The 17687-nt window shown below is 57.4% G+C and overlaps 1 protein-coding gene across 11 annotated transcripts in view; it reads right to left on the reverse strand.

The window, feature by feature from the left end:
- The window catches only part of KCNT1 (potassium sodium-activated channel subfamily T member 1), an 88589-nt gene that overhangs the window by 16729 nt on the left and 54173 nt on the right, over positions 1-17687 (reverse strand). For 7 of the 11 annotated variants that reach the window (XM_075772346.1, XM_075772350.1, XM_075772344.1 and 4 more), the window contains 10 exons: positions 7866-7945; positions 6630-6729; positions 5358-5414; positions 4969-5017; positions 4336-4395; positions 3445-3519; positions 2999-3082; positions 2563-2657; positions 604-784; positions 344-508 (listed from right to left, as the gene is read on the reverse strand). In XM_075772346.1, coding sequence (XP_075628461.1) covers positions 344-508; positions 604-784; positions 2563-2657; positions 2999-3082; positions 3445-3519; positions 4336-4395; positions 4969-5017; positions 5358-5414; positions 6630-6729; positions 7866-7945 — 946 coding nt within the window. Of the gene's footprint in view, positions 1-343; positions 509-603; positions 785-2562; positions 2658-2998; positions 3083-3444; positions 3520-4335; positions 4396-4968; positions 5018-5357; positions 5415-6629; positions 6730-7865; positions 7946-12478; positions 12554-16911; positions 16954-17687 lie in introns of those variants that run through there. The other 4 variants (XM_075772352.1, XM_075772347.1, XM_075772353.1 and 1 more) reach the window with 2 other exon arrangements.

The following is a 17687-nucleotide window of genomic DNA, read 5'->3' on the forward strand; positions in this document are numbered from 1 at the left end:
TCTTCATTCAGCAAAGATATCGTAACACTTAGAAAACTCCCTCTGTCCCTCTCCACGCACTTGCACAGGGCTGTAACAGGTCTGGCCATAAACCGGGGTGGATCAGGCAGAGCGAGCCCCACCACGGAGATGCCAAAGGGAGGTGGCCCTGGGGTACCACTTGTCACCTCTGCTTGGTGACACGCTTCCCGGTGCAGGGCTGGATGGGTTTTGCCTTATTCTTTGCCACATCCACTGCGGCTGGGCAGGGCACCAGCAGCGCCCCGGCCGTGCCCAGCAAGGCCGCGAGCCTGGCAAGGGCAAGCGTTGACCGAGCACAGTGTGGCAACATGCCGGTCCTCACCTGCAGGCGTGGGTGGGCGTAAAACTCGTTGAGGAAGTCCATGAGGAGATCAATCTTGAGAGAGCTGACACAAAGGACGACGTGTTTCTCTGTCTGGGCACGGTGACGGCTGTAATTGCCTCCTGACTTCTGCCGCTCCATCCACAGGTAAACGAGCTCCTCGAACTGCAAACGAGAGCAGAGAGCTGATGTCCCCATCGGCAGGGCTGCCCGGGCGCAGGCTCTGCGTCCCTCTCCATCCTCAGCTGCGCAGGTCTAACCTGGAGTGGCAGCACAACCAGGGCGACGCAAATCATTATCACGACGAGGAGCTGGGAAGGCCAGATCTTTGGTGTCACGTCTCCATAGCCCACGGTGGAAAAGGTGACGATGCAGAAATAGAAGGACTTGAAGAGGGAGAGCTTCTCGCCTGCTCTTTCTAAATGCTGGATGCCACAGGTCCTGCAGGGAGAAAGCACACATCACAGCGAGTGTTTCCCTGCACGGGAGACAGGCAGTGCCCGTAGCACCTGCTGAAGTCAGTGGGGAACCCTAGAAGGTGACTTACACCCATGTCCGTGGAGGAAATTTGTCTGTAACACGCTGTCAGCATCAGCAGTGGATTTATGTCACCAACAGAAATGATTCAGCTAACAGATGAAGGAGTTGGTTTGATGTGGTTGCTCACCAAAGCAGCATGAGGCAGTCTAGGTCCTGGGTGATGGGTGACGATAAGACCATGCCATGGACAGCATGTTGGACATCACCCCGGGGCTGCCCTTGCATTGCAAAAAACCAGCATGTGGAAGCAAGCAGCTGTGCCAGCGGGGCTCTGGAACGACTCAGCCCGCGGGAAGGTCTCTCAGTTACAGGGGGATGTGCTCTGCAGGCAGGAGGCAGGTCCCCTTGCCCGCTCCCGCCTGTGCCGCTGCCCCTGCAGAGCCATGCCGCGGAGCCACCTCGCTCCCTGCGGTTAGGCGGGCGGCGTAATTCCACAAACCCACAGGTTCAAAGTCATCTTGCTTAACACCAGTGTCACCTAAGTTGTCCTGGACCCGAATTGCAGCCCTGCCGCATCCGTCAGGAAACACGTCCACGGCCCCAGCGGGTGGGGGGTGCCGGGGGCGGGGAGCACTGATGAGCTCCGAAATTGCATTAGTCATTCACATCAGAGGATCATCTTTATTGCCAAAGACTCATGGGCCTAAAAGCCTCATTTCCTGTCCATTCAGCAACTTAATTGGTATTATGTGCTTCAAATCCAGACCAAGGGAGCCAGAGGAAAATTCAAGAAGCCTAATTCAAAGCTAAGTACCCAGCGATGAGAAGTGGCTCCGTTATAAAGCAATGCCCTTGTTGATGGCAACGCGCGGGGTAAAGGGCCCAGTTAATTAGCAGAAGCCCCAGTGGCTCGTTACACAAACAAGCTCAGCAGCCATGGTAACCTGGTGAGGAGGAAGAGCGCGGTGGGAGCCAGCGGGTGCAAAGGGTCCTGGTGCTGAAGGAGCCGTCGCACGCGCCCCAGCCCGTGTCCCCACGGGACGCTGCTGTCCCTGCCCGTGGCTCCGTGACGCTCACAGCCCAGCCCTGCCCCGAGACTCCTGTCCGCATCACCCATCTCCCTGCGACAATGCCCTCATCCTCACACGCTCCCATTAAAAAGTTTTTTTGTTAAAATCAGATAATTAGAGAGGATAATTAGTTTCTAAAATAGGAATTGCTCTTCCCAGCGTTCAGCGCGCTGGGGAACGGAGCCGGGAGGAGCCCGGCGCTGGGGGCTGGTGGTGCAGGGTCCTCCCGTAGCTCCAGCAGACGTGGCTGTGCCCAAGCCAAAGCCCGCGGCCAGGAGCGGACACCTGGGGCGCACCCCTGGCCATGGCTCCCCCAGCTCCACAGCTCAGCCCGAGGAACTGGGACTTGTCCCGTTAGCGAAGGAAGGATGCCAGAGGCTTGGGACTTCAATCTAATCAGCGGCCTTGAATAATTATGCTTTCCTCAGCATAAGCCTCTCAGGCTGAAAAATCAGGCTAGAAGACCCTGCCTAGAGGCAGAACCCCCTCTGGGTTCCCAAGTCCCTCCGTTACATCCTGGCAATGCCATCCCACCACAGCTGGGACGGTGCCCCCCAACCCCCCCGGAAGCCCTGCCAGAGCCCGGCTCTGCCGGTCACCCCTGGGACGTGCAAAGCTGGTTTCCCAGGATGAAGAAGATGGTTCAGTGAATTGAAGAGCAACACTCACCCCGTGAAAACGAGACACAGGAGGGTGCAGATCAGAATGAGCACCTGGTTAAACATCGCAGACTGGGTCCTTTGTATGGCTCGGTGCAGGTCGTTCTGGGGAGAGAGGAGAAGGCTCTCACCAGCTCAGAGAGGCGGAGGGTAAAGCACTCCTCCAAGTACCGACTGCTCCAGCAATGCTCCCCCCAGATGAAGGTCAGGCCAGAATTTGGCCCTTGAGAAGGGATGTGCATTTCTGTGAGCAGGGCTGAGCTCTGCTGCCGGGAGAGACAGCTCGAGTGGGAGCTCAGGTCCGCAGCCCAGCACCGCCAGCTGGCAAAGCCTCACCTCCCACCGACCCCGGCACGGCTGCACGCACCGAGCACTGAAAACCTGCCCTCGGCATCCCCGGGGCAGAGGAGCCGGGCGAAAGGGGTGGGATGGGACCAGTCACTCACAATCATGTTCTCCAGGGCGTACTTGGCAAGCCAGCAGTTCAGAAACACGGGAATGAACAAATTCCGCAAAGGAGGCCAGAATATCTATGAAAGCAAGAGTTACTCGCAGAAAAATCCACGTTGTCTGTCATAAAAAGCTATAACCAGCCAATTCGAGCCCTGTTGAGAAGGGCTCCGTCTCCAAACTAAGCGCTGGCCTCTGCAGAGGCGGCACTGAAAGCAGCTCCCTCCCCCGGCTGCAGTGGGGCAGCTGAAAACAGAGGATGCTTTCTGGGATAACACTCCAGAGAAAGTCATTGTGTTGAAAAATATTGAAGAAAAAAATTTTCTGCCAGCTTTAAATACTACTTGGCCAGACATCCATTTTTTTTTCTTTATTTCACCACCAAAACTACAGTACTTATTAAACTTAAAGCTGTTTTAAAATGTCACTGGGAAACACTCACTGTGATAATAAATGGCACCGTGTTAATCATCTCAAGGATGAACGAAATGCGAAAAATCTGTTCCCAGATGTTCCCCTGAGGAATTAAAAACAATAATAATTAAGTAAGCTTAAAAATCGACCCCAGGACAACTGAAAAGCTCCCGCTCTGCCACAGCCCCTGCTAGATGGGGGAAGTTCGCCAGAGCAGCCCGAAAGACGCTTCGGTGGCAGACACGCCGGAGTGGGTCAAACCTTCCCAAACTGTTCAGTCCTTTCCACAGCCACCACGTCCCTCTGTCCGTCGCTGGTGCTGCCCAAAGCCAGGGGACAACAACGCCTTGTGCAAGGACGGGCAACAAGAGTGACCGGCACGGCTCGGTGGCACTCCAACCGGGCGGGTGACGCAGGGCCTGAGTCTCTTCTGCCGACTGTCCCAGGGACCCCGAGAAGATGCCATTTGTTAAAGTCACTTTTCTTGGCCATTTTAAGGGGTTTTGGTCCAAAGGAGTCAGCTTGTGCCTCTCCCTGCCTGGCTTGGAGCAGTGCCTGCTACCTCCGGAGGCAGCAGACCTCGGCACAAGCAGGAGTCGTGCTGCCGAGCTCAGCTCCAGGTCCTCAGCCTCAGGAAACTGCCTCCCCCCCCCAAAGAAAAGCGGTGACCTTTTGTAAAACAGGTTTTGAATGTAAAGGAAGGTGGAAAAAGAAGAGATGCCCCAGGTGTGCTCTGCCAAACACTCATCCAGCAGCCCGGGGGGAATGAGAAGGGACAACAGCCAGCTCAGACACCGCCGAGACAAACATCCTCTCAGGATGCTTCAGGCTTCAGACAGCTCAAAGAAATGAATTCACGGCGGGGGGGGTCGGACCCAGACTGCGCATCACTGTCCACCGCCCGCCCCGGGGCACCTACCTTGTAGCTGAGATAGATGAGCAGCATGGTCTCCAGGAAGCTGATTAACGCTATGCTGACCTGCGGAGACAGACAGACAGACAGACAGACAGACAGACAGACGAGGGCTGCTGAGGGCTCGTCCGATGCGGCGTCAGTCGCTCAGAGGCTGCGAGCGCCTCTGCCGAGCCTCCTGCCCTGTGCGACGAGGGGCCCGTGGGTATCGCAGACACAGCCCCGTTCGATTTCTCTGCACCCGTGTGTGTGTGTGAACGTCTGCCACGCACGAGCAACAGGCGTGCAAGCAGCCCTGAGCAGAAGCCAACGGGTGCTCAACCCTCGTACAAGCGATTCCCCAGGCAGCTGCCCAGCCTGAAAACAGCCCCTCACTGGTACAGCTGCTCCCAGGCTGGGGAGGAGCTGAGCCCAGCCTCATGACCTGATCTTCCGACAGCTTGTCCTCTCCTGTCAGCTCCTGGGATTTTTCACCCAGGGCCATGTGGCCGCTCCCAGCAAATCCCCAGCTCATTTTCTGCTCGCCCAGGAGAACCCGTTGCCCCTCGCTGTTGCGGGCAGAGACAGGCTGGCAGCAGAGCCCCAACCCCAGCTCCTGCTGTGCTCCTGCACGACCGTGGCCAAGGTCCGGGCACTCACCTGCACAGCCCACAGCGGCATTTTTCTATCCACCCAGAAGATGTGTGACCTGCAAAGAAAATTGAAAACAGCTCTAAACTGCAGCCTAACTAGCAGCACCTTCACCCCCCACCGAATGCAAATCTGAGGCCAGCACTGATGCAGGATCAGGACTGGTACTGGTCTTCCTTACTGGACAGTTTGTTCAAGCAGCCTCTGCACTGAGGACGAGCCATCCCCAAGGGTGCAGCCATGGCACTTGTCAATTGATTTGATCCTGGGAGGGTCCCCCGAGCAGCCCCGTGACCAAGAGATGGCCACGGGCAGCTGCCGGCACCAGCCACGTCCATCACTGCGTTCCCGCATCCTGGCAGAGCTGGACCCCAGCCCTGGAACAACTCTCGACTCACCAGTTTATCTTCGTGGACTGGTTGAACGCCGTGTAATTCTGCTTTTCACATTCCCAGCTAGGAGAAGAGAAAGACATAGCAGGAGAAAGCAGTCAGCGGGGAAGGGGGGAGGACAGAAAAGGGGTGCTGGCATCGACTCCCCGGGCTCCTGGGGTGCCCTGGCCGCTCTGTCCTGATGCTGGGGGAGGCCCCAGACACGCTCCCTCGGGGCCAAACACACACTGGTCTCTATAGCCGGGGCTTTCCACAGGAGCCCATCTCACCCGGGCAGTTTTCAGCATCTTATTGCTGCGGAATAAGACCCCTCGGGTACTTCAGCCCGTACCAGAGATGCTGCAAAACGCTGATACTCGCCAGGCACAGGGCTGCAGCTGGGAATTGCCAGGTTACAATTAGCAAAAGCTGCTGAGCTTTGGCTTCTAGGACAAGGCTAGCTGGGCTCCGAGCCGCCGGCCAGCCGGGCAGCACCGAAGCCAAACTTCCCCCCGCCTTGCTGCGAGGGAGCGTTCCCACCGGCCAGCCTTTATTTTGCCACACAGCCTCAGGAACGTGGAGTTTCCTGAACTGTAGCTGTGCTAAAGCTTTCCAGGATATGCACCTCTGTCACGCTTAATTCTTACAGATCTGAAACCACTTCTGGACAATGCAGGTGTACTTGGTAGTCTGCAACCTCTACAAAGAGAAAATCCAATTGCTAATTCTCCTAGCTCTTGGAAAAAAAAAACCCCACACTGTATGTGAGCTAAACAAAGCAAGGACATAGTAAAAATAGGCTTACGCTGAAACCCAGGGCAAAGCTGATGTATGTAATCATCTGTCACCCTGGGAATCTAAATGGCAAAACACGTTTCCTTCCCAAATGCTTAAATGGGATTTAGCATAAGTGTCTTCAAGGGCATCAGGGTTCAGAAAATACTTGCATGGCGCTGCCCTGCAACCATGAGCTCTTGCCTGCGTCTGAGGCCACGCTGCACCCCTGACCGTTAGAGCCAGACGGCATTTGGAAACGAACGTGACGCTGAGCTTTTCCACCCCCTTCCCGCTGTGCACCGTGCGGGGCCGGCGGCCGCCCACGCGCCTGCCCACGGGGTTTGGGCAGGGAGCAAAGCCCACCGGGACCGGCACGTTTGGCTAAACTATCGATGCAAACAGCCGGAGCGAGAAAAGCAATCCGTCGTGCATCTTCACACCCGCCGTCAGCAGCTGCCATCGCGTCCGCGCTCCCCGTTGCGGGGGGATCGGGGTGGGGGGCCCGGCGGCAGCGGCACTCACCAGCCTATGCCCTCCTCCGGGTTGTCGAGCAGGACGCGGACGATGTACAGGAGGCAGGTGAGCAGCTTCAGCGAGAAGTTGAAGAGGCGAATCCTCAGGCCTGCGGCAGAGGGGAACACGTGTGGGCCAGGCAGCGCACCCCCCGCACCCCCCACACCCCCTGCACCCCACAGCACCCCCCCACACCCCCTGCACCCCACAGCACAGCCTCCTTCGCTTCCCACAAGCTTTGCAGGGCCCCTCGCACCGCGGGACCCCCCCTGAGCCCACACAACCGTTGCTCACGCTTTGCCCGGGGCTCTACGCGTCCAACCCAGCGTCAAATATATAGGAGACTAATATAGAAATAAATAACGATGAGTCAGCTCCTTGCTGGCCCCGGTAGATGTGAAAGGCGAACAAGGGAGCTGCTGGAGTGTATCGCCCGCATTAGCAGGCATCCGTTAAAAAGCATCAGACTGGCAGGGCCAGGGCACCGCTCCGCCGGCCGCGCTGCAAACGGCGTGCAGGAGGAGGGACGGCAAGCAAGAGCTGCTGCTTTATCCGCTCTCTCTCCCCAGCCAGTTCATCGGGTTATTACTCAAATTACGAGTGAGAAATTCATCACATTTTCATTAAAAACTTCCCCATGGGCACCCTGTTGTGCTGCGCTCCAGCTTTTTAACAAGATGAGAGGATGCAGGGAGGAAAAGAAAATGTGAATTTATAAATTAACGAGCAGACTCCCTCCAGACAGCTAATGACATATCAGAGAAAGAAAATAAAAACACTATTAGTCAAGTGGAGGCTAATCCGGATGGTTGAAGGAGGAGCGGGTACCTCGCAGCCTGCCTCGGCTGTCCCCACAGCCGCCGGCCTCCCTGCGGAGCATCACCGGCTCCGTGGCAGGGACATTTGCTCCCCGACCCCCCTGGGCAGCTCCTGACGCCCACCCTGCTCCCAGCCCGTTTACCCCAGCTGGTTCCCGTGCTGTTTGTCCCCAGCGAGCAAAGGTGGCAGGCGGCATCCCCTCCTCCCCGTGCATCCGCATCCCCCCAAACCGAGGTGTCCAGCACCCAGCAGAAAGGCCAACAGGCAGCAGCAGCCCTGGGCTGGGCAGCCAGCGCTGGGGACACACGGAGAGACAGCCACCAGCAGATGGCAATGGCTTCTCATCCCACCAGGATGGAGCACGCTCTCCCAGCTGGGCCAGCGTTTGGTTTCTCCTGGCAGATGCTCCACGCACGGAGCACTCACTCGATCGCTGGTTTTTGATGAAGAAGAGCTTCAGTCGCTCCTTGAAGGTGTTTTCATTCACGTAGAACTCGACCTGCACCCTGCGGGGAAAGCGCCCAGAGGAGCCCGTCAGCAGGGCGGGTGGCTGGACCCCGAGCCCTCCAGGAGCCCTGTGCCCCCACCCCGGCTGGGTGACCCCGCAGAGCAGCCCAGGCTCAGCCCTGGGCTCCCGGCTGCTCCCACTGAACCAAACCGCCAGCACCACCAGCCGTGAGCACCAAGACATGCCACATCGACGACTACCAAAGCAGCCGATGCGACCCACGGGGCCAGGTCTACTTTGGGTTAAGGGCTTTGCTTTTGTTCTCATGCAACCGGCTGACACGTGCAAACTTCTCCTTTCCCACACCACCTACAACGTCCAAAGCCTCTCAGAAAAGCAGTGGCCTTGGAGCAATCTCCCCCAGCAATGTTTTATCTTCTCCGACCCACCACGGCTGCAGCAGAGCAGGAGCCGGGGAGGGCGATGTCCCCGGTACGCCCATGCCCTGGCTCTGCCCAGGTAGGAGCAACGTTCAGCATCGAAGCTGTTAAAAAACAAATCCGATCTAAAAGGAGAAAAATTCCCTTTGTTGCTAAGATACCACATTTGGCCATTCCAGAAAAACCCAGGAGCTGCCAACCAACTCCGAACGTCACTTGGCATTCGGAGCCGCTGGTGACTCGTGGCATGAGGACAAGGTGCCGCGGCAGAGAGCCGCCCGCCGGGGCACCCCACAGAAACCGGCCAGGAGGAGCCGCAGGTGAAACCGAAAATGCCCCGTCCACCGCTGTGACCACCACGGGCACCTCTTCCTCTCCAGCTGCTCCGGTCTGCATCACCGACCCCCTTCCGCAGCCCTCCTGCTGCCCGCTCCTCGCTGGGGGGTCCCCACGTGCCGGGTGGATGCCCATGACCGCGCGGACGGGGGAAAGCCTCGCCAAGACTGGAGGTTCCTCCCCACGGCTGTCAGCAGGGTCTGGGATCAAGCACACCCAAATTAAGGGTGTTTGGGCAAAACCGGTCCCTACGCAGCTCATCTGCCGCCCACCTCTCCTAGCACTTCATTAACGCCCGCAGCCCTTTGCAAACTCACTTATTCACACCAGGCAGGGTTATAAATTACACTCCTGCCTGCTAAGTGCAGGCTAAAAGGGATTGGTTTTGGATGCCCCGGCTTTAGACTCTGAGCAAGACAAAGTCTGTTCATTACCGTTACAGCTGATAATGGAGTTAAGTGCAATGAATTAGCCGCTTCTCCTATTTCACTGTATTCAACAAGTCTTTTAAGTAAGTGCTACTATTATTACTATTTTTTTAACTGCTTGGAAGAGGTCATCAAGATCTCATTAATCAGGCAAATTACCGAGCCAAGGCATAAACCAAGGTGAGCAAATTCACAGTGACGGTCATTAAATCTACCACCTCATTTTACTTCTCCTGTGCACACGTGTTGCCTGCTCCAGCCGAGCGTGCCGCCTGGCACACGCCACCGAATCCTGATTTATCGGAAAGCAGCTGCTGCTCGCTCTGACAACAGAGGGGTAAACAAATATTTACTGAGCGTTGACGCCGAGCTGATCGGGCAGCTAATTGGGAAAGGGTTTTAGGAGACCCTCGTTGCTCGGGAGTCCCTCGTCCTGGCACCCACCGGCACCCACTGGCATTTCACAGCCAGCCTGACCGCTTGTGGGGAAACTGCCCAGCATGTAAAAAGCATGGCACACCCTAGAGAGCTCCTTGGGGCTTCTCGTGGACTCCCTTATCGGGTTGAAAAGTCAGATTTTTAATTTACAAGGCTCTTAAGTACAAACAGCAAATGCACAGAGAGAAACCCATGACCTCAGGCATGACAGCTGGGATAAAATTTTATATGGGCTATCAAACTTTGCATGCTTCTGCCATAAGCCGTTAGTCGCTCTCTGGTTTAACCCGCCTTGGGGTGGCACAGTGGGAACGCGCCGGCACCTGCCTGGTCTGGCGGCTGGCAGGGACCGGGCGATGGGCTCGGGGTGGCTGAGCAGCACAGCCTGGACCAGGCGCAGCCCCGGCGGGGGGGCGGGTGAGACGCACCCGTCTGAGCCCCTCCGGCTCCGGAGCTGCTGCGGGCAGAGCCGAGGGGCTCCACGCTGCGGGGTCATCTTGTCCCCAGCGATGTAGTAAGAGAGGAAAGAAAACCGGGAAGCAAATGCTGAGCTCCTGTTGCCCACCCGCAGGCACGTCCCCTGCAGACCCTGCGCCCTGCCTGGGTCCCTCGGGGGGGATGTCACGCACTGAGCGGCTCCGTAAGGGAGGTGACAATAACCAACAGCCTCGGCGGGGCAGTCGCCAGTCCTGGTAAGACATTTGGCATTTGTGCTGGTTACAATGCCAAGGGGAAGGACGCCCGCTCAGCAAACCCGCCAGCAGCGATGCGAGTGCGTCGCTGCTCACCGGGACATTTCAGAGCATCAGCTGAGGAAAATGCTAAAACACAAACGCACCTGAGCAGTGGGGTTTCGCCAAGAACGCACCTCACCCCAACGTCCCCAGCCAGCAGCAGGGACGGGACCTGAGCCTGTGTCTCCCCTGGGACCCCCGATGCTCGCGGGGACTGCCCGGAGAGCGGCTGGGGGGGCTTTGCACCGAACCCGCTGCGTGTTCACCAGCAACACTCGCCGGCACGAGAAGGGAGCGGGGAGGAGGGTGGGCGACCACAGACCCTGCTGCGGGGATCACAAGGCGAGCGCTGGCAGCGAGCGGGGAGCGAGCGGGAGAACTTCTGAGCCAGCACGATGCCTTAGGAGCAAACAGCCATGAATGCAGAGCTTCACAAGCACAGCTTTAACGTCCTAAAATTAATCGTTTCCAAAGCCAGACTTGGCAAATAATTTATCTGTGTCGGGGCATAAATCAGCTGCCACAATTGCTCACAACGCTGCACACAGAAGCTAATTGCTCCTTCTCCTTATTAAAAATGCCCGGGATATGGTAGGAACTGGCCGTGAGCTCTGTCGTGAGCGCTGGGCACCCCATTCATCAGAGTCCCTGAGGATTAAGTGCATTGAGGAGAGGAAGACTTCAGGGAGCACGATTCCTCTCCCAGACATTTGCTTCCGTACCAAAGAAACAAACAGCGATATAAATCTCTGTCGCCAGACAGATGGTTTGCTGATCTGTAGTGCCGCAGCCCACCTCAAGACTATGAATATAAACGCTGACGGGTAAAAGAACTGAATGATTAGAAGAGATCTAACTTTTAATGACAAAGCATCCCATGTATTCATCCGTCATAGCGGCTGCAGCAAGAAGAAACACTTGGAAAGCGACTGAAGCGGAACTCGGGGGAAAGAAAGAGGGTGTTTATCACTGCAAAGAGATGAAGGAATAAAAGTAAGTAGAAAGAACACGTTCCTTTGGAGACAACCTGCCCTCGCTGCTTTCTGGGCTGAGCCCCTGGAGCTCTGTGGGACCCCGCAGCCACAGACCCGCGATGCCCCGGCCGAGCCCCGGCAGCCCCCCGGGGTGACCATCCCCCGGGGTTTCTGTCTGCAGGGGATGGGAGGGCAGAGGAAGGGCTTGGCATGACAGGGGTCAGGACATCACCCCGGTCCGACAGCCCGCTCCAGCGCTGGCACCCGCTCTGCAGGCGCCAGGTTAACTCAACACCCCAGAGCCGACCCACGGCTGAACGGGTGATGGCTCTTACCAGGCAGCAGCAACCACCAGAAATTATCAAAGCTCCTGCTCCATTTCCAGCTGAGGGAAGGAGATTATATCATCTAAAACACACCCTTTAATTTTATTGTCAAGAAGTTAACTTCAAATAAAAATCAAGCTAAACTCCGACTGTATTAACCGCCCCAAAAACCACACCTCGACAGGCTCTGCCTTCACAGCAGCTCAGCCAAGCTGGTCCATGCAAACCACCCCCTCCGTGGCCGGGCATCCCTCCTGCCATCCGGGCATCCCTCCTGCCATCCAGGCATCCCTCCTGCCATCCAGGCATCCCTCCTGCCATCCGGGCATCCCTCCCGCCGGCCGGGCAGCGTGGTGCCAGCGCAGCCCGGGCAGCACCGAGGGGCGCAGGCAGCAGCCCACGCTGCGGGAAGGGAGCAGGCAGCACGCCGCTCTCCCAGCCTCGCCCCGGCTGAACCCCCCCGGGCCGTGCAGATAATCATCGCAGTACAAGTTTAGTTACAAGCCCTCTGCTTGGAAGTGTAATTACTGCTATTATGCACTTCATAATGCCTGAGCAATTTCATTTTCTTCGCTCGGTTATTTATTGTACTTTATTAACCTAAGATTAGAGGCAATTTGTTATAAGACGATGAGCTCCCAAAAAAGACACAATAGTTTGTTCAGAAAAGTGCAGGACGCAAGACCAGGATAAGCAGAGCCCAGCTCACCAGCATTAAAATAGACACCGAGGAGCACAGCCCCAGCTCCACGCTTGGACCTTCCCCGAGAGCTGGGGATAAACACGCTCCCCTTAAAGACAAGTAAACCACAAAAAATTGCGACCCACACGCAGCCCCGTGCCGGGGCAAACCCGCGCGGGCAGGGACGGGGGACGGAGCCGTACCCCCGAGCTCTGCGTCCCCGGCAGACTTACATGGGCGGCCGGGCGCAGGCAGCTCCCCTCGGTCCCCGCGGCATGTGACAGCCGCCGCGCGCGGCCTGAAAACTGAGACGGCTCCAAAGTTTAGCGGCCAGCCAAGGGAGCGAGCTGTCCCCCCGTGTGCCGGGACGCTGCCCATAGCCTCCCGACTGCTTTCTAAAGAGGGGCTTAGGTGCCCAGGGCGCTTTTGTTCTATTTCATACTAGAGACTTCTTGCCATGAGAAGCGTACCTTCAAATAAAAGACAAGAAAGAATTCTCAGCATCTCTCCACAGCTCTAAGCCTTGCTCTTGCACTCCAGCTGGGCGGGAATGCAGTTCTTGTTCCAGAAAAATTCTCAAGAAGCTTCTCCCATCGAGTAGCGGGATGCAAACGAGATCCTTCAGACATTTTTTGGGGAAAAAACCCCAAACCAAACCCAAAATCTCTGCAATCTGGTGGCTGCCAACACGCACCTCTGCCAAGACAGTGCAGTCCCAAATTAGATCCCGCTTCATCCCCCCACCCTGGCTGAGCCCAGAGGATGACTCTGCATCCTCCCTGCGAAACCACATGGGTCAAATACACCAGAAACGCGGCCGTGGCATACAATAGGTGAGATTAAAGCCGTGCTGGTGGCCCAGGTGGGCTCGCCGGGGATGGGCTGTGGGTACCAGCTGCAGCCCCGGGCAGAGGAAGGTGAGGAGCAGTGGTGGAAGCACAGGTCTGCAACGTTTCCGCTCTCAGCGCCCTGCAGCACAAGAAACAGCAGAGGATATTGTGCAAAAGGCAGCGTGCTGCTCAGCAAAGGCATCGCACCGCAGCCGGGCTGCCTCCGGTCCTTCGCCCAGCCGCCGGCCCGGCACAGAGGGCGGCCGGTGCTGGCAGAGCCCCGCGGCACGCCAGGACGGCTGCCCGGCCCCTGGCTGGGTGACAGCCCCTCTGCCCCGCAGCCAGCCCGGGCACCGGGCAGCGACACCAGGCATAGCACCCGGGGAAGCTGAGCAGAGGCCAACGTCCTGCCCAAATAAACCACCGAGCCAGCTTGAGGCTCAGCTACCTGCTGATGGCAACCACATGAACTATCCTCAGCCACATCTCCAGCAGCTACCAGGGCTCCTGACTTCTTCCCGAGATGCTCTTTCCTTCTTTCCACTGTTGACAGTAACAGGCATTCGGGTTCAAAAGCCACAGCGAGATGGATGACACTGAGTGAGCTTTGCGTACTGAATACCACCCCTGTGGTATATCCATTTGCCATCCTCCATCTATCCAGGGCAAGTGGGGGACGGGGGCGCAGCTACGGCCCTTCCCACCGGAGCTCCAGGCTCACCGGTGCGACGAGCTGCTCCCAGCGCACGGCTCTGAGGGGGAACGGAGGAATAGCTGCACGGCTGCGTGCGTAGAGAAAACCTGGGCGCCTGCCAAAGTGAGAAACAGGGAACAGGCTGCCCCCACGCTCAATAAGCAGTAATTGAACAATTACTCAAAGGAGGAGGGCTGTGGGTTTCAACAAGGCTGTACCGGCTCGGTGCCGGCGAGCGTGCCAGAAATGGCTTCAAAACCGCGAGGGGCTGCACGGCTCCGAGGGAGCATCCCCCGCCACAGCCCCGCTGTCCCCTGCATCCCCCCGTGCACCGGACAGCCCTGCGGGGACCAGCCCCAAAATCTGCCGCCTGGTTTTGCTTCACTGCCTCTTCTGCAAGCTCCAGGCTGGCCGGGGCCGCGGTGCTCGCAGGGCAGCGTCAGCATGCTGCGCTGTGTCCCTCATCAGCCGCGGAGACGTGCGGGTTCACCCCTCCTGCGGAGAAGCCGGGCGGGATTGACGCCGTGCTGCAAGTCGAACGCGTCTGGACACCCGGCCGCTCTCCCACCGCGCCGTGGAGCACCACCAGCACGCTCACCAGCGCCTCGGCCGGGAGCTTTCCTCCACGAATATCTCAGCTTCTCCAGGGGGTTTCAAACAGCCCCAACCATCTCTTGCCGCAGCGGTTTCTCCGTTAAATCTCCGGCACATTTTTAAACAAGAAAGCAGGAAGCAACCAGAGAGGGACTGAGAGCCGGGGCATCGCTTGCCTCTCCCACCCTTGAGGGGTCAAGTCCCTGCCCTGGCCACTGCTGCCGACCTGCCGAGGGACGGCGAGAGGGGAGACGTGTCTCAGGGCGCGGGGCTGGGGCTGGGAGGGCAGCGGTCAGCTCCGGGGAGGCGCGTGAGAGCCCTCGGGAGACCAGTGGGTGAGTCCGCACGGTCCAAAAGGCCAAGAACTGCAAACGGGGGAAAGCTGCCCATTTTCTATGAATCACTCTTGTCCCCCATCCTTTAGTAGGTGCAATACTGAAGCCACTGTACCCTTGTTCTGCAGGGTTCCAACGATCCCCATGGCAGCACCCAGCCCCAAAGTGCTCTGCATGTCCTGCAGCAGCCTCTCGTGGGCACCACCACAGCTCCCACGGCACCGTCACAGCCCCCATGGCACCGTCACAGCCCCCACGGCACCGTCACAGCCCCCACGGCACCGTCACAGCCCCCACGGCACCGTCACAGCCCCCATGGCACCGTCACAACCCCCACGGCACCGTCACAGCCCCCACGGCACCGTCACAGCCCCCATGGCACCGTCACAGCCCCGCCAGACCAAGGGAGCACCCTGAGCCGCAGCTCACGCAGCACCAGGAATGAGTTGGCTGAGCTGCTCGGGCTCCAGGCACGTCACAAATGATGATTAGGAAAATTGAGTCCCATACCAATAGACACGCTGCGCTGGGAACCAGGATGCTGTGGCACACGTTGCCCCAGGACCAGCTCAAAAACTTGTTTCTTCAAGATTTTATGCATTTACCGTGGGAATAAATCAGGAAAAAAGCATCTGTTTTATTATGGAGTGTGATTTTTGCCCAAGGAAAAGGAGTGATATTGCCAGCCACTCTGCAGCAAATTAAACACAGCTGGATGCAGGTAATGTCAGCCTGGCTCCAGCAGTAACACTGCAATTTTATTTTTGGGGGATGAAAAGCAAGCTCCAAGCAGCCACTTCTGCAAAAACTCTGCCCGAGACCAAGGTTGGCTTCCCAGGCCGGTCCTCACGGCCACTCATCCCTGCACCACGAGCTGAGCGATGCCCCGCACTCATCCGCAAAGCGTTCCGGTCTGAGGAGGACGAAGGCTGGGCAGGAGGCACCGCGCCGAGGGCACAAGGGCTCTGCTGAGGCGGGCCACGAGCGCTGGCCAGCCCTGACACACCGCAGGAAAAAGGCTTGATGCATCTGTAGTGATGAAAAAGAAATCTGCTGCTGGACTTCTTTTTCCTGTTTTGTTGTTTGTTTTTTTTAATTAGGGAGGACGTTGCAATGGAAATGGGCTTTTTATCAATTCCTCGTTCCCCAAAGGCAGATATAATCCCTCTCCAACTGTATGCAGCAGTTGCAGAGCTCATTTCCAGGCACCGAAGCACTGGAGGCAGCGGGGATGAACTCAGGGGCTGGGCTTGAAGATCCCTCCATGCAAGTGCCCTCGGTACCAAAGAGCAAGGGGCGGCGATGCATGGCGGGGCCGGCAGCGCGGCACCAACCTGGCAGCACCCTGTGCTCCTGAAAAGGCGAGTTCGGCTCTGGGGTGAAGCAGAACACGCTGCTCCATGGCGGGGCTGGCCGGTGCCTCCCTGGGTTGGGAGCCCCGGCTCAGGGCCGTTCCCGGGGGACAGCAGTGCTCTGGGTAACGGGATACGCACTCACCCCCCAAATCATCTTCCCGCTGCACCTCCTACCCAGCCCTGGCCCCATGCTGCCCCTGGCCAGGCAGTGGCACCGCTTGGTCTTAATAAAAAAAATAATAAAATAGATTAAAAACCAGAACGAGAAGAAGCAATGGAATAACACACTGTGTTATGTTTGGCTTATTTGTTTTGCAACATTGGAGATTGACACTCATGAGTCTGCTCCTATAATTGCGTCTGCTGATGAATCTGGATTGTTTAATTAGAGTCTGCGCATGGAGCTCATCACTAATGGGTAATCACCAATTTGCTGCCAAGGATATCACTTCTCCCCCAAGAAACTTGCCTGTCTCTGAGCGCAGACAGTCCTCCCCATGGTGGGAACCATTGCTCGTTCAGAAGGGTTTGCTGGTCCCGTACACAACTCCTTGGTGCCAAGAGCAGCAAAGGACCAACCTAGTGCTTATCAGCTCCCTTAAAACCAGAATAATCCATCACTAATCCAAAGCCAAGGCTGACCACTGCTCTCGGCAGCAGGTACTGCCCCAAATACTCGGCTCACGAGACACCATGCACGCATGCACCGCACAAACACCCCAAATTGCAAGGGGTTTTTGCTCTCCGGACAACACGGTTGGCTTTTCCCCGGTGGAAGAGCGATGGTCCCCGGGGCCAGCGGTGCCACCGCAGCCCTCGCCCCCTCCCCACGCAGGGAAACGCATGCGGTGCACTTACTGCGAGAAGGAGGAATCCACGCTGAAGTCCTCGGCGTGAGGCCTACAGAGCGAGAGCATCACAGGAGGTGAGGGAAACATACCGCTGCCGGCCAGAAACCAGAGCGACGGCCGGAGCCGTGCCACGGGGAACGCCAACGCCGGACGGACAAACAGCCACCCGAGTGCTCGGCCAGGGGCTGCCCCGTGCCTGGGATGTCCCTGCTGAGGTCCCCAGGGTGGGGACACTGGGGACACGGTGATGCTCTGGTGGCTTTGTCAGTGTACAGCCCTTTTAAGGACTCAATTTTTATGCTTTTTGGGGTTTTGTTTTGTTTTGGCTTGGTTTGTTTTTAAATGAGTCTCACAAACTGCATCGCTGCTCTGTCTCAAATCAGTGTCACAGTTTCTGTGGAGAAATTAGATTTTGATAGATGCGGGTTGGGGTGTTTTTAGGAGCCTGACATTGTGTTTCTCCTCCACACACCTCCATGGAGCTGATTTTACAGACACAGGTGATACCCAGTGAAGGGAAAACAAAAAAACAACAACAAAAGAACAGAAAGAAAGGATGGGGGTAACATGGGGGTCATGGCAGGGGGAGAAAGAGGAACATAAAGATGTACGAGAGCGGGCGGGAGGCGAAGGGACCGTGCTCATGTACTGTACATCCCGCAGCCAGCCAGCCAGCAGCCCAGCGCTATGAAACAAAACAACTGCAGCTGCGAAGGAAAAATTTCCCTTTGCAAAACCGACACTCTCTTCAAGACACATCCATCCCCACAGGTGGCCACGGGT

The sequence above is a fragment of the Balearica regulorum genome, chromosome 20, assembly GCF_011004875.1.
Source record: "Balearica regulorum gibbericeps isolate bBalReg1 chromosome 20, bBalReg1.pri, whole genome shotgun sequence".
Classification (NCBI taxonomy): domain Eukaryota; kingdom Metazoa; phylum Chordata; class Aves; order Gruiformes; family Gruidae; genus Balearica; species Balearica regulorum.